We start from the raw sequence: 15424 nt of genomic DNA on the forward strand, positions 1-15424 counted from the left end.
CAACATGCAAACTCCGCACAGAAAGGCCCTCGCCGTCCACGGGGCTCGAACCCGGACCTTCTTGCTGTGAGGCGACAGCACTAACCACTACACCACCGTGCCGCCCATTTCCAATTTCTAGTTCCCCTAATTTCCACTTCCTTGTTCCCCTAGTTTACACTTCCTATTTGCGAGCAAATGTATGCTTCTTATCAAATAAATGCCATTACACTGTGTCGACACCATCCCTTTTTCATGGTCCATCCGCATTGTGTGGAATGTTGTGTGTTGTACGGTTATTAACATCCTGTAGTATTACAGTATGCCACAGGCGTCAAGTTGTTTACATTGTGGAAGACTTATTCACTGAGTATGTATGGTGCAGCCAAGGAGATGGTTAGCAATAACTGTAAGCATCATATCCTGTTTTTGCTGCGCTTTGAATATAACACACATTCCCTTGCTAATTTAGATATGTCAGATGATACATATGCTTTGTTCAGAGATCTTTTTCATGATCAGCTGTGTTATTACACAACTAATGTTCTGTTGGCAATTATCTTTATAAACATGGTAAAAAGGTTCTTTTAGTCCTTGTCCCAGTACTTCAGTTTCTTATTTACACTCCTACATTTGCAGACATATATATACACACACACACACAAAGTGTATACCTAAATAATAATTTGCTTGTATAGAACAGGAACCTAGGATACTGTGTATTGTAAAGTTGATTCTACAACAGCACTGCTGTAAAGTCAAGTGATAAAACTTAGGTCAGTGGGCTCCAGTGTTGTAGTCAAGACCACCTAAACCGAGACCAAGTCATGACCAAGACCAAAGTGTATCGAGACCGACCAAGACAAGACCAATATTTTGAGAGGTTGAGATCAAGTCAAGACCAAGACCAAGGCAGGGTGAGACCGAGTCAAGACCAGGACCAGACCAGTGTGTTTGAAGGGGGGTGGGGAGGGGTGATGGCCGTTAACAGGAAGAAAAATTTCAAATTATCAATGAGGCACGTTGTTGGTCGCATTTGAAGCAGGAAATTTTACATCCAATCACAGTACAAATGTTAACAAATAAATCAGACAATGCACAGGCAATTTAGTAAAATCCTCACAGTTGTGGTCTTGACCGGTCTTGGAAAAAAAGCCAGGGTCCTCTATGTCTGAGACCGAGACAAGACCAAGTAAAACCACAGTCGATTCCGAGATGAGACCTTCAAATAGTAGTCTTGAGAACGGTCCCAACACTAGTGGACTCTACATTGCTCAATACTGAACAGAAGAAGGTGGTGAAGGAGTATATTGACTTTCGACACATCGTAATTCCCATAATTAATCAGCACATCATCCATGACGTTTCTCTGAAAAAAACAGTGTTATTTGAAAAGAAGGCGGCACGGTGGTGTAGTGGTTAGCACTGTCGCCTCACAGCAAGAAGGTCCGGGTTCGAGCCCCGTTGCCGGCGAGGGCCTTTCTGTGCGGAGTTTGCATGTTCTCCCCGTGTCCGCGTGGGTTTCCTCCGGGTGCTCCGGTTTCCCCCACAGTCCAAAGACATGCAGGTTAGGTTAACTGGTGACTCTAAATTGACCGTAGGTGTGAATGTGAGTGTGAATGGTTGTCTGTGTCTATTGCCGCTTTTCCACTACTAACGCGGCTGAGTTGGGCTGAGCCGTGCCGTGCTGAGTTGGGCTGAGTCGAGCTGAGTGGGGCTGTTGGGGTTGCATTTCGACTACAACCGCGCTGAACCGTGCTGGCTGGAAGTGGGTGGACACATTGGGTGGAGTTAGCGAAAGTGGGTGGACGTCAGGTGATGTCGTTAGGCGGCGCAAACAGTGACATCAGTGACCTTTTAAGCGGTAGTCTCACAACCCGGAGAGTAAACAATAAACATGGAGGACATGGAGTCGTTAGTGTTGCTGGTCTTGGTGCTGTGGCTTGTTGTCACCGACAACGCCAACAGATACTGGCAAGAGCGTATAGATGAGGCGAGGCGCATAAGGCTTCAGAAATTCTCGTAATTCGTAATTATTCTTCTTCCGGGTTTACGGTGTTTACAGATCCCAGAGTGCTCGCGGGGCGTGTGTGGGCGTGTGAGGACACTCCTCCTCACCAATGAGTGCACAGGGGAGTGTCTGCTCACGCCCCTAGCCTCACTCAGCTCGGTTTGGCTCGCTTCAGCCCCACTCCAAAACCGTGCGAGTTTTGGGGGCTGAGCAGGGCTGAAGCGAGCTGAGTCGTGCTGCTCTAAGGTAGTCGAAACGCGAGCCGTGTCGGGCTGAAGTGAGCTGAAAAAGGGTAGTGGAAAAGGGCCATAAGTGTCAGCCCTGCAATGACCTGGCGACTTGTCCAGGGTGTACCCCGCCTTTCGCCCGTAGTCAGCTGGGATAGGCTCCAGCTTGCCTGCGACCCTGTAGAACAGGATAAAGCGGCTACAGATAATGAGATGAGATTTGAAAAGAAGTAAGACATTTCTGATTCAGCTCAGTTCAATCACTCATTGGTTCAGTACTTGTCATTTTTGCCGTTTCAGTTTTGATGCCTGATGGTTTAGTCTACATCTGAGAACAGTGTCTGGATCTAAACACTGTTGTGTGAAGCGTTTTCATTCTCACTGTAGAATGGTAGCTCTGGACCAATCAAAAGGACTGGTGCTCTGTGGCCCCTCCTCCTTTCCTGCCTGTTTCATATCTGTCCTTAAGCACATCAAGCATGCTTCTGAAATGCTGCAATCAGCCAAGCGCACTGCATGCTGATTAACTGAATGCCTACACACAAGCACGCAAAAAAACACCCACATAAACGGCAACAAACACACCCGTTCTGTCACTGAGGAGGCCTAAGCATGATCCTACATGCTCGCGGTTGCCATGGAAACACAACAAACCGAGCCGCTCATAGAGTGGGGGGCCAGACAGAGAGAGAGAGAGAGAGAGAGAGAGAGAGAGAGAGAGACAGGTCGTGGTCTACTGTCTCTTCTTCCTACTCATATATTCACATAGATTAGTAATAAATGAGGATGATTTACAATAAAAAAGTTATAATGAGATTCATAAGAGAGTAGGTGGTGGTTTCGGTGTGATGATTCACTGAATGGTTGACTCAGAAGTAAGACACATATGTGGATATCCCTTCTCAGTGATGCTGGGACTCCAGTAGGCTGCCTGTGCCAAGAAAGAAATGTGATAACATCTTAGTCTGTCACCATTTCAGCATTTTCGAGTACACAGTAAACGAGCCTGACTCTGCCTGACGAATATAATCTGAACCCTGTTTTCAGATTGAATCAGTGTTATTGCAAGAACGGCTTGAAATAAGCACTGGTCTTGTTATTTGGAAGTTTAGCCTCGGTCATGTCTGATTGCGTGATAAGTTCAAGGAGTGTTATTTCCTATATACAGTGGTGCTTGAAAGTTTGTGAACCCTTTAGAATTGTCCATATTTCTGCATAAATATGGCCTAAAACATCATCAGATTTTCACACAAGTCCTAAAAGTAGATAAAGAGAACCCAGTTAAACAAATGAGACAAAAATATTATACTTGGTCATTTATTTATTGAGGAAAATGACCCAATATTACATACCTTTGAGTGGCAAAAGTATGTGAACCTTTGCTTTCAGTATCTGGTGTGACCCCCTTGTGCAGCAATAACTGCAACTAAACGTTTGCGGTAACTGTTGATCAGTCCTGCACACCGGCTTGGAGGAATTTTAGCCCATTCCTCCATACAGAACAGCTTCAACTCTGGGATGTTGGTGGGTTTCCTCACATGAACTGCTCGCTTCAGGTCCTTCCACAACATTTCGACTGGATTAAGGTCAGGACTTTGACTTGGCCATTCCAAAACATTAACTTTATTCTTCTTTAACCATTCTTTGGTAGAATGACTTGTGTGCTTAGGGTCGTTGTCTTGCTGCATGACCCACCTTCTCTTGAGATTCAGTTCATGGACATTTTCCTTTAGTCCTGACATTTTCCTTTAGAATTCACTGGTATAATTCAGAACTCATTGTTCCATCAATGATGGCAAGCTGTCCTGGCCCAGATGCAGCAAAACATGCCCAAACCATGATACTACCACCACCATGTTTCACAGATGGGATAAGGTTTTTATGCTGGAATGCAGTGTTTTCCTTTCTCCAAATATAATGCTCCAAATATAATGCTTAGAGCAATCGTCCTGGACACGGACGATTGCTCTAAGACAACGAGGGAGGCTCAGCCTCCTCTAAAAATGACGAACATCGTGTAGGATGAATTGCGCTAGGCTTATGTTATAGCCGACCTTATAACATTGCTATTTCAGATCCAGAATCATAGAAATATATGTGCTCAACCCAACTACAGTGCGAAATCATTCCCTTATAACTTTCCCCAGTTCGCCTAATGTGTGCGTGAGTTTTTCCCCCTCGTGACAGTGCGATGCAGCCCAGCCTCAGTGGACTTCAATGGCATTTGGGAGCTATGCGCTTTTCAGTCTCAAAATGCAAGACGATTATTGGACAAATACTGCGAAAACGCCTGCCCACGGACTCCCAGCCTCACAGTGGGAGGGACATGGCAAAGCTTTCCGCGAGGAGACTGGTGATTGGTGAAAGCGGCCGGATATTTTCTTTGATTGACAGCTCGTTTCAAATATAGACAGGCAGCGGTGAATTTCAGTTCAGTCCCATGCGGATTCCCAAGTGCTGTGGTGTATTGTAAGAGATCAGCTTACATTTCGATTTCATTCATTACACACGGTTTCTACCAGCTTTTTTAGTTTGTATATATTTTCATTGTAAATAAAGTGTAAATATAGTGTTGTCAAGTTTGCTATCTTAGTTCCAGAAATTTCATTTATTTGAGTGACTGAACTTGAACTTGAGGGGGCTAGTCAGCTAGCAAGAAAGCTGCGCACGGATGGCGAGCATTGCTGATTTAATTTTGGCGAAGCCATTTGCCAGTCTTCCTTTTGAGGAAAAAATTAAAATTAAAGAGCAGGGTAGACCAATGCCTCAAACTGACTTGGTGAAAAAGGTAGGGAATAATACTCGTTCCTTTCAGCTCTCCTGGTACGAGAAAGTGAATTGGCTAACAGCAAGTGACCCACATCAACAACAGTAAATAGGCTACTTTAGTAATATGTCATGGATGGACCAAAAATATAGAATCTATTTAAAATGTTTATGCTGAGTATATTATATTAGAATATATATATTTTCTGGATATGAATTAAACACAGCTACAATTTGGAAAACATTTTTAAACAAAAACACAGCCGAGAACATTTCACACTACAGACCTGGATTAAAAGTGAAGGGTTATCAAAATTGTCAATAAAACATTTCTCAGTCAAAATAAGTAAAATATAGGGAAAGTGTCATTGAATGAAATGTGTGGCACCCAGCTCTATGTTTGGCTCCCCAAGGTCAGTGCTTGTGCCTATTCCAGAACACTCTGCTGTTACTGCTGAGGTTCCTGACAAAGAGCTGCTTTCAATAATGATCCATTTTTAAACAACATGCTACAATTTTAAAATATAAAATGTTAAAATATACCCCCCCAACACCACCATCATGTATATTGGACAGTAGGCTAATGGGCCAAAAGAACCTGTTATTTCACAGTTTGTGACGCTGCCAACAATCAGCCAGATCAGAGGCAAGAGTATGGGCAAAATTGATGTGTTTTTTCTTTTTTCTTTTAAAATCTGGAAATATCATAACCGACCAGCCTCCCCTGTTTGAAAGACTACCAGCCGCCACTGACCCTGGACAAGTCGCCAGGTCATCACAGGGCTGACACAGACAACCATTCACACTCACATTCACACCTACGGTCAATTTAGAGTTACAGCTGTAAATGGAAATAAGTGCTATCCTACATATTTATTTACTGTATAATAGACACTATATTCAAATGTAACAAGGTGTAATAATTGTGACATGACCCCAAATCTCATTTTTTACATTCGTATTTTTACTTGGCCTTGGTACTCTCGTGTCAAAATGACAACAAAAGAATCTTTGTAACATACCGTACATATAATTTCCTTTTTTAATTTTAGCAATTATTCATTATTAACACAACTCGACTTCTAGTAAAAAAAAAAAAAATAAATAAATAATAATAATAATAATAATAATAATGAAATCTTTGAGTTCATTATTCGCCAGCAGAGCTGTTTTGCTGTTAGGGCTACCCTCTACCTCCGTTTCAGCAAATGCCACACCCTGTGGATTATGAAGCTGGTGGCTTCTTTGTGCCTGGATACAAACCCAAAGCTGAAGAAAGGCAAAGCTGAGCATGGAGAAGTATAGAATAAAATAGAGAGAGAGAGAAAGAGAGAGAGAGAGATGACCGCAGACCACTCCTCCTTCCAGGACTGTGGCTGAGTATTGAGAAGCATTCGGGTTGTGCACACACACGCCGTGGTGCAGGAGTCGCTGCCACTCCGCTGCTTCACTTCAGAGCCTTAACCACAATGAAGGAAAAGCCAAGCCATGGAGTTCTCAAAGACGCCGCCGATGGCTTTAATCAAAGCCACTTGAGCTCCAGATGAGTCCAGAGCCTCAGCCTGCTCCAGAAAACACCACATTCCCCTTTTCCAAAAACCACAGAGGCCTGATGCCCTCTCAAAACTGCTACAGCAGGACCAATGTGTAGCTCTTCTATTGTGTTACTGGTAGTTGGTGACTTCGCTGAAGTGCACTGGGTGCAGGCAATTAGGAAACTATAGGAAAACCGTAGGAAACGGGACCAACTGGATCAAGCGTATCCATGACAGGAGGGCGGTAGATGTGGAAGCGATTTAGCTTTTATTTCAGAAAATTCACTCTGAGATGAATCATGTTGTCGGTCCGATACTGGCAAAGCATCTGATTTGCGTTTAATTAACGATCACTCTGGAAATGGCAGCAAAATGCTGACTGATCTGATTCCACTCAGTTTGTGGAAGTAAAACATGTCATTATAATACACAACTGCTAGTCTGTTTACAATATTCACATAAAAAGAGCCAGATGTGTATGGGCGTGTGTCTTACCGTGTGTAGTGAAACGTAGTTAGCATAACATGATAAATGTGACACCGGGATGCGTCCTGTGCATTTTGGGGTTTTATCATAAAGTCAGTTTATCCTTTAGTTATTTCTAGCATATACACTTCCTAACCTAGTATTCAGGTAGAGAAGATAGCGCTTTTCTGCATGCCTGATCCAAATGATCCAAAATCCCTGGTCAGCAAATGTCCTATAGTGATGTCTGTCCCTTTTGTCTTTCAACAATACTTATTTGCTCTTTAACATTTATGCCTTTGGATGGTTTCACTGTACATTCCTCCTTTCAAGCAAATTATACCCTTACTTTGCATACAGGACCTCCACTGACGCAAAAGCCAACATAAGAGCTGTGTTCAGTCAAGCAGTGGCCGTGCTTTACCATGCAGCATTCAGCCACATATTCAAATATGTTAGTTTGTTATTGTGTTGGCGGCACGGTGGTGTAGTGGTTAGCGCTGTCGCCTCACAGCAAGAAGGTCCGGGTTCGAGCCCCGTGGCCGGCGAGGGCCTTTCTGTGCGGAGTTTGCATGTTCTCCCCGTGTCCGCGTGGGTTTCCTCCAGGTGCTCCGGTTTCCCCCACAGTCCAAAGACATGCAGGTTAGGTTAACTGGTGACTCTAAATTGACCGTAGGTGTGAATGTGAGTGTGAATGGTTGTCTGTGTCTATGTGTCAGCCCTGTGATGACCTGGCGACTTGTCCAGGGTGTACCCCGCCTTTCGCCCGTAGTCAGCTGGGATAGGCTCCAGCTTGCCTGCGACCCTGTAGAACAGGATAAAGCGGCTACAGATAATGAGATGAGATGAGATGAAATGTGAGATGTTATTGTGTTGTATTGTATGTTCTGTGCTGTGGCTGCAGCATGGGCGAATGGCCCAGAACAAATTTCTCACTTTGTGAGACAATAAAATTAATCTTGAATCTTGAAATAGGCCAAAGATGGTACAATCAAGCTAGCTGCTGGCCATGGACTTAATAAAGGGCCTTGTGATACGGTAGCTTCATTTGTTTTCCAAATGAATTCATTGGTGATGTGCATATGAAAGATTTGCGGCCAGGTTAAATGAATTCCAGGTGGGGTCTTGGATCTCCATATGAATGTGCCACTTGCTTTTGTTGCTTTGCTTTCATTACATTAGCCTCTAATAGTGAACGAGAGGACACTGTGTTTGGTTAATTCAGCTTTGATATGTCATAAGTGCAATTTACATTATCAAGTGAAATCTTAAGTAACACACATACAAGCAAGTAATATGTACAGTGCTCAGTGTAAATGAGTGCACCCCCTTTGAAAAGTAACATTTTAAACAATATCTCAATGAACGCAAACAATTTCCAAAATGTTGATAAGACAAAATTTAATATAACATCTGTTTAAGTTATAATGGGAAAAAGTGAGGTTAATAATATAACTTAGATTACACATTTTTCAGTTTTACTCAAATTAGGGTGGTGCAAAAATGAGTACACCCCACAACAAAAACTACTCCATCTAGTACTTTGTATGGCCTCCATGATTTTTAATGACGGCACCAAGTCTTCTAGGCATGGAATGAACAAGTTGGCGACATTTTGCAACATCAATCTTTTTCCATTCTTCAACAATGACCTCTTTTAGTGACTGGATGCTGGATGGAGAGTGATGCTCAACTTGTCTCTTCAGAATTCCCCAAAGAAAATAATTTCTTTACACCACAAAGGTGACAGCTACAAGAAGATCAGCAAAGCTTTACTTATCAGTCAGAATACTGTAGCAAAAGTGGTACAAAAATTTAAGAAAGATGGAACTGCAACCATCTCACAGAGACGTCCAGGTCGTCCACGGAAGTTAACACCTCGACAGGAGCGTCTTCTGATGAGAAGGGTTGAAGAAAATCGGCATGCAAGCTCGCTGCAGTTATCTAAAGAAGTAGAAAGCCAAACTGGGGTGACTATTTCCCGTGACGCAATATGGCGTACGCTGCAGAGGAATGGCGTGCATGGATGCTGTCCACCAAAGAAGCCTCTCCTAAAGCCCAGGCACAAAAAAGCCCGCCTAGAGTTTGCCAGGGCCCGTGCTGATAAAGATGAAGACTACTGGGACTCTATACTCTGGAGTGATGAGACCAAGATAAATGTTTTTGGAACTGATGGCTTCAAAACTGTATGGCGTCGCAAAGGTGAGGAATACAAAGAAAAATGCCTGGTGCCTACAGTGAAACATGGTGGTGGCAGTGTCCTGATGCGGGGCTGCATGAGTGCTGCTGGTGTCGGGGAGCTGCATTTCATTGATGGCATCATGAATTCACAGATGTATTGCTGTATACTGAAAAAGAAGATGCTACCATCACTCCGTGCCCTTGGTCATTGTGCGCTTTTCCAACATGACTAAACACACATCTAAGGCCACTGTTGGATTTCTGAAGAAGAACAGGGTGAAAGTGATTCAGTGGCCAACTACAGTACGTCTCCTGATCTGAACCCAATCGAACACCTGTGGGGAATTCTGAAGAGACAAGTTGAGCATCACTCTCCATCCAGCATCCAGTCACTAAAAGAGGTCGTTGTTGAAGAATGGAAAAAGATTGATGTTGCAATATGTCGCCAACTTGTTCATTCCATGCCAAGAAGACTTGGCGCTGTCATTAAAAATCATGGAGGCCATACAAAGTACTAGATGTAGTAGTTTTTGTTGTGGAGTGTACTCATTTTTGCACCACCCTAATTTGAGCAAAACTGAAAAAATGTGTAATCTAAGTTATATTATTAACCTTACTTTCACATTATAAGTTAAACAGATGTTATATTAAACTTTGTCTTGTCAACATTTTGGAAATTGTTTGTGTTCACTGAGATATTGTTTAAAATGTTACTTTTCAAAGGGGGTGTACTCATTTACGCTCAGCACTGTATATATGAGGGACACATGAGCGAATATTGGTCAATCCATCTGGTGGTTAGTACAGCTGGTATATGTGTTATGAGTTAAGAAACGGGTAGGAGAGAATGGTAATGGCTGTGCATAAGGCTTGCAGTCCTTCATCAGCATGCCTTAACCACTCCATCCCTTCTCCTCTGACTGTAATCAGTGGTGATTGGCTGGCCGGTGGGCTCGGGCTGCATCCAATACAAGTGCAGTCCCTTATTTGGAAGGTGTCGACAGGACTGATGGTTTTTTTTTTTTTTGTTTCGACAAGCACATCATCCTCCCTCTCCTGCTATTTTTTGCATGGCACAAGCGAGAAAATATGATCAACCTGCTCACGGCTAATATTTTTTTGACGCTTCCAGCTTATTGAAAGTCAGCTGACACCTTTTTCGTGACTATCCTTTTCTGCCTAAGATAGCGAACAAAAACTGATCTACAGATCTTTTTATTCTTTATATGTGACTTGGCTGGCTGTGAAAATGCCTGAAGCAAATTATTTGCTCACTGTCTCATTGGGATATATAAAGGTATGGCATATTGATTCTTTCGAGAGATCTCTATTACCGTCTTTCTTCCTGATTTTAGATTTATCATGCCTGAGAATTATGTTTTGTCGTTGTGAAGAATCCTGAGTCTAAAAAATGCTATTGTGTGGTCGTGTCTGAGGCGATGGTTTGAACCTGTGAATAACAAATATGTAAATTATTCATTTTTACTCTGTAATGGATTCAAAGGAAAATTCTTATATGGTTTATTTCTAGTCTTGCAGTCAGAATGATTTTTTTTAAACTTTCTTCACTGGTCTTAAAAGAGAGAAATTCCATTTGTAAGCCATCAGGTGACAATGTTCCTGGTCATTTCAAAAGGAATGGATTGTGTGTGGTGTAATATCTGCGAACATAGCCGACTGAATAATAAATTGTAATAGTAATAAATGTAATATCTAATGTAATAATATGTAATAATAGCTACCTACAGTACATGCATGCTTTTTGGAGGTGAGAGAAAACAGGAGCTCTCAGAACACCCAGACAGGGAGAACATTAGATTAGATTAGATTAGATTAGATTAGATTAGATTAGATTAGATTAGATTAGATTAGATTAGATTAGATAAAATTTTATTGATTCCTTTGGGAGGGTTCCCTCAGGGAAATTAAGATTCCAGCAGCATCATTACAGATAAACAGAAAAAAGAAATAGAGAAAAAACTTCTAGATAAATTAAAATAAATTAAGTATTTACATATACAAATATGAGGCAGCACGGTGGTGTAGTGGTTAGCGCTGTCGCCTCACAGCAAGAAGGTCCGGGTTCGAGCCCCGTTGCCGGCGAGGGCCTTTCTGTGCGGAGTTTGCATGTTCTCCCCGTGTCCGCGTGGGTTTCCTCCGGGTGCTCCGGTTTCCCCCACAGTCCAAAGACATGCAGGTTAGGTTAACTGGTGACTCTAAATTGACCGTAGGTGTGAATGTGAGTGTGAATGGTTGTCTGTGTCTATGTGTCAGCCCTGTGATGACCTGGCGACTTGTCCAGGGTGTACCCCGCCTTTCGCCCGTAGTCAGCTGGGATAGGCTCCAGCTTGCCTGCGACCCTGTAGAACAGGATAAAGTGGCTAGAGATAATGAGATGAGATGAGATATACAAATATAAAAAGAATAAGATATGGGGAAGAGAGGAAGGGAGGAGAGAGAGGAGGGGGAAAAGGGGGGGAGAGAGAGAGGAGGGGGAAAAGGGAAAGGGGGGCAGCAGGAGAGATATTGCACTTTATATTGCACATTGTCCAGTATTGCTTATTGTTAGGCTAGGCGACTGCTCCTTCCCGTCCTCTGTCCTCCTGTTACCCCTCCCCCCCCCAGAGAGGAGTTGTACAGTCTGATGGCGTGAGGGACAAAGGCGTTTTTGAGTCTGTTCGTCCTACACTTGGAAAACATACGAAACTCCACATCGACACACACACACACACAGCTCAGAACGTGGTATTTAGATGACAAGGTCATTAAATAAAAACATATCCTGTATCCCATGGTCATGGAAAAGATGTTACTGTGTTTCAGAAGGGTCAAATTATTGGTCTGCATCATCAAGCAAAGCAAACAACCAAGTAAATTGCTGAAATTACTGGAATTGGGTTAAAAACTGTCCAACACATTATTCCAACCTGGAAGGATAGTGGTGAACCATCAACTTCGCAGAAGAAATGTGGTCGGAAAAAAATCTTGGCTGACCATGATCAGAGATCACTTAAACACTTGGTGAAGTCGAATCATAAAAAAAAAATTGACAGTAGAACTCACGGCTGTGTTTAATAGTGAAATTAAGAGCATTTCCACATGCATAATGAGACAATAACTCACAGGATTGGGACTAAACAGCTGTGTGTTCATAAGAAAAACACTTGTTAGTGAAGATAATCAGACAAAAAGGCTTCAATTTGCTAGGAAGCATAAAGGTTGGACTCTGAAGCAATGGAAAAAGGTCATGTGGTCTGATGAGTCCAGTGTAAGAAGGGAAGCACATGATGCGATGCATCCATCATGCATAGTGGCCACTGTACAAGCCTCTGGAGACAGTGTTATGATCTGGGGTTGCTTCAGTTGGTCAGGTTGAGGCTCAGCAACGTTATGTGGCAATGAAATGAAGTCAACTGACTACTCGAGTGTACTGAATGACCAGGTTATCACATCAATGGATGGATTTTTTTTTCTTCCCTGAACAACAATGCCATGATCAGCAGGCTCAGGAAGCATGAGGAATCATTTTTCACCCATCAACGTAGAGTCTTAACCCTATTGAAAGTTTTTGGGATGTGTTAGAGAAGACTTTATGGAGTGGTTTGACTCTTCTATGGACAATACAAGAGCTTAGAGAAAAATTAATGCAACTCTGGATGGAAGTAATTGTTGTGGTGTTGCATAAGGTTATCAAAACAATGCCATGGCGAATGTGGAACGTAATCAAAGCTAAAGGTGGTCCGACCAAACATTAGAGTTTGCAACTTCTTTTTACCCAGGCAGTGTGTGTGTGTGTGTGTGTGTGTGTGTGTGTGTGTGTGTGTGTGTGTGTGTGTGTGCGCATGTACAGTGGTGCTTGAAAGTTTGTGAATCCCTTAGAATTTTCCATATTTCTGCATAAATATGACCTAAAACATCACAAGTCCTAAAAGTAGATAAAGAAACCCAGTTAAACAAATGAGACAAAAATATTATACTTGGTCATTTATTTATTGAGGAAAATGATCCAATATTACATGTCTGTGAGTGGCAAAAGTATGTGAACCTTTGCTTTCAGTATCTGGTGTGACCCCCTTGTGCAGCGATAACTGCAACTAAACGTTTCCGGTAACTGTTGATCAGTCCTGCACACCGGCTTGGAGGAATTTTAGCCCATTCCTCCATACAGAACAGCTTCAACTCTGGGATGTTGGTGGGTTTCCTCACATGAACTGCTTGCTTCAGGTCCTTCCACAACATTTCGATTGGATTAAGGTCAGGACTTTGACTTGGCCATTGCAAAACATTAACTTTATTCTTCTTTAACCATTCTTTGGTAGAACAACTTGTGTGCTTAGGGTCGTTGTCTTGCTGCGTGACCCACCTTCTCTTGAGATTCAGTTCATGGACAGATGTCCTGACATTTTCCTTTAGAATTTGCTGGTATAATTCAGAATTCATTGTTCCATCAATGATGGCAAGGCGTCCTGGCCCAGATACAGCAAAACATGCCTAAACCATGATACTACCACCACCATGTTTCACAGATGGGATAAGGTTTTTATGCTGGAATGCAGTGTTTTCCTTTCTCCAAATATAACGCTTCTCATTTAAAACAAAAAGTTCTATTTTGGTCTCAAAACACAAAACATTTTTCCAATAGCCTTCTGGCTTGTCCATGTGATCTTTAGCAAACTGCAGACGAGCAGCAATGTTCTTTTTGGAGAGCAGTGGCTTTCTCCTTGCAACCCTGCCATGCACACCATTGTTGTTCAGTGTTCTCCTGATGGTGGACTCATGAACATTGGCTAATGTTAATGTGAGAGAGGCCTTCAGTTGCTTAGAAGTTACCCTGGGGTCCTTTGTGACCTTGCTGACTATTACACGCCTTGCTCTTGGAGTGATCTTTGTTGGTCGACCACTCCTGGGGAGGGTAGCAACGGTCTTGAATTTCCTCCCTTTGTACACAGTCTGTCTGACTGTGGATTGGTGGAGTCCAAACTCTTTAGAGATGGTTTTGTAACCTTTTCCAGCCTGATGAGCATCAACAATGCTTTTTCTGAGGTCCTCAGAAATCTCCTTTGTCTGTGCCATGATACACTTCCACAAACATGTGTTGTGAAGACCAGACTTTGATAGATCCCTGTTCTTTAAATAAAACAGGGTGCCCACTCACACCTGATTGTCTCCCCATTGATTGAAAACACCTGGCACTAATTTCGCCTTCAAATTAACTGCTAATCCTAGAGGTTCGCATACTTTTGCCACTCACAGATATGTAATATTAGAAATATAGAAATATAGAAAATATATGTATATTAGAAATATTAGAAATATAGAAAATTCTAAAGGGTTCACAAATTTTCAAGCACCACTGTAAATATATATATTTGTTTGTTTGTTGGAGCCTAAATGAAATCTAATACTGTATTTTCCTGTCATCCCTGATTACCTCTCTGTCCATGCTTTTTTGCTCCAGTTCAAGAGGATGTTGAACAGGGAGCTCACCCACCTGTCTGAGATGAGCCGATCTGGAAACCAGGTCTCTGAATTCATCTCCAGCACCTTCTTAGGTAATTCGGGCCAATGAACCTCATCAGGTCTCAAAGCACTACACCCTTGCTAACAAGCGAATGATGTCTGTGTAAACAGCTTTCCTTAGTGAACATTCTCACATAGTGGAGGCAATGGGAACACATTTAATGGCGCGCTGATTGCACTGCTCTCTCTGCCCTCACTCACAGACAAGCAGCATGACGTGGAGATGCCCTCGCCTCACACTCAGAAGGAGAAGGAGAAGAAAAAAAAGCCCATGTCACAAATAAGTGGTGTGAAGAAGCTAATGCACAGTACCAGCCTGACCAACTCTAACATCCCTCGCTTTGGGGTCAAAACAGATACTGAAGACTCCTTAGCCAAGGTAAAATACAGAGGGTTCATTTGTTTTAGAGTGCTTCTTCAACCACTCACAGCCTCCCGACCAGAGAGAGGCCTTCAGTCGCTTTATTTGAATGCTGATTGGATATGGATATACAGTCAAGACTGTTTCTGACCTTGTAGGAAGGTCACTGTTCCATCACACATGATCTAAGCAGATAAAAATACCAAATCTTTTTAATTTTATTGCAGGAACTGGAAGACGTAAACAAATGGGGCCTTAATGTTTTCAGAGTCACAGAGTTTTCTGGAAACAGGCCATTAACAGTGACGATGTACACAATCTTTCAGGTAAGAGTTTCTTGATAACCCACTTCCTATCTGACATCGTTGCACTTCCTGTC

The 15424-nt window shown here is 42.6% G+C and overlaps 1 protein-coding gene across 5 annotated transcripts in view; it reads left to right on the forward strand.

Annotated features, from left to right (window-relative positions):
- The window catches only part of LOC132873125 (cAMP-specific 3',5'-cyclic phosphodiesterase 4D-like), a 372176-nt gene that overhangs the window by 340709 nt on the left and 16043 nt on the right, over positions 1-15424 (forward strand). For all 5 annotated transcript variants that reach the window (XM_060908382.1, XM_060908384.1, XM_060908383.1 and 2 more), the window contains 3 exons: positions 14623-14716; positions 14888-15063; positions 15273-15371. In XM_060908382.1, coding sequence (XP_060764365.1) covers positions 14623-14716; positions 14888-15063; positions 15273-15371 — 369 coding nt within the window. The remainder of the gene's footprint in view (positions 1-14622; positions 14717-14887; positions 15064-15272; positions 15372-15424) is intronic.

This window comes from Neoarius graeffei, chromosome 25 (assembly GCF_027579695.1).
Source record: "Neoarius graeffei isolate fNeoGra1 chromosome 25, fNeoGra1.pri, whole genome shotgun sequence".
Taxonomy (NCBI): Eukaryota; Metazoa; Chordata; class Actinopteri; order Siluriformes; family Ariidae; genus Neoarius; species Neoarius graeffei.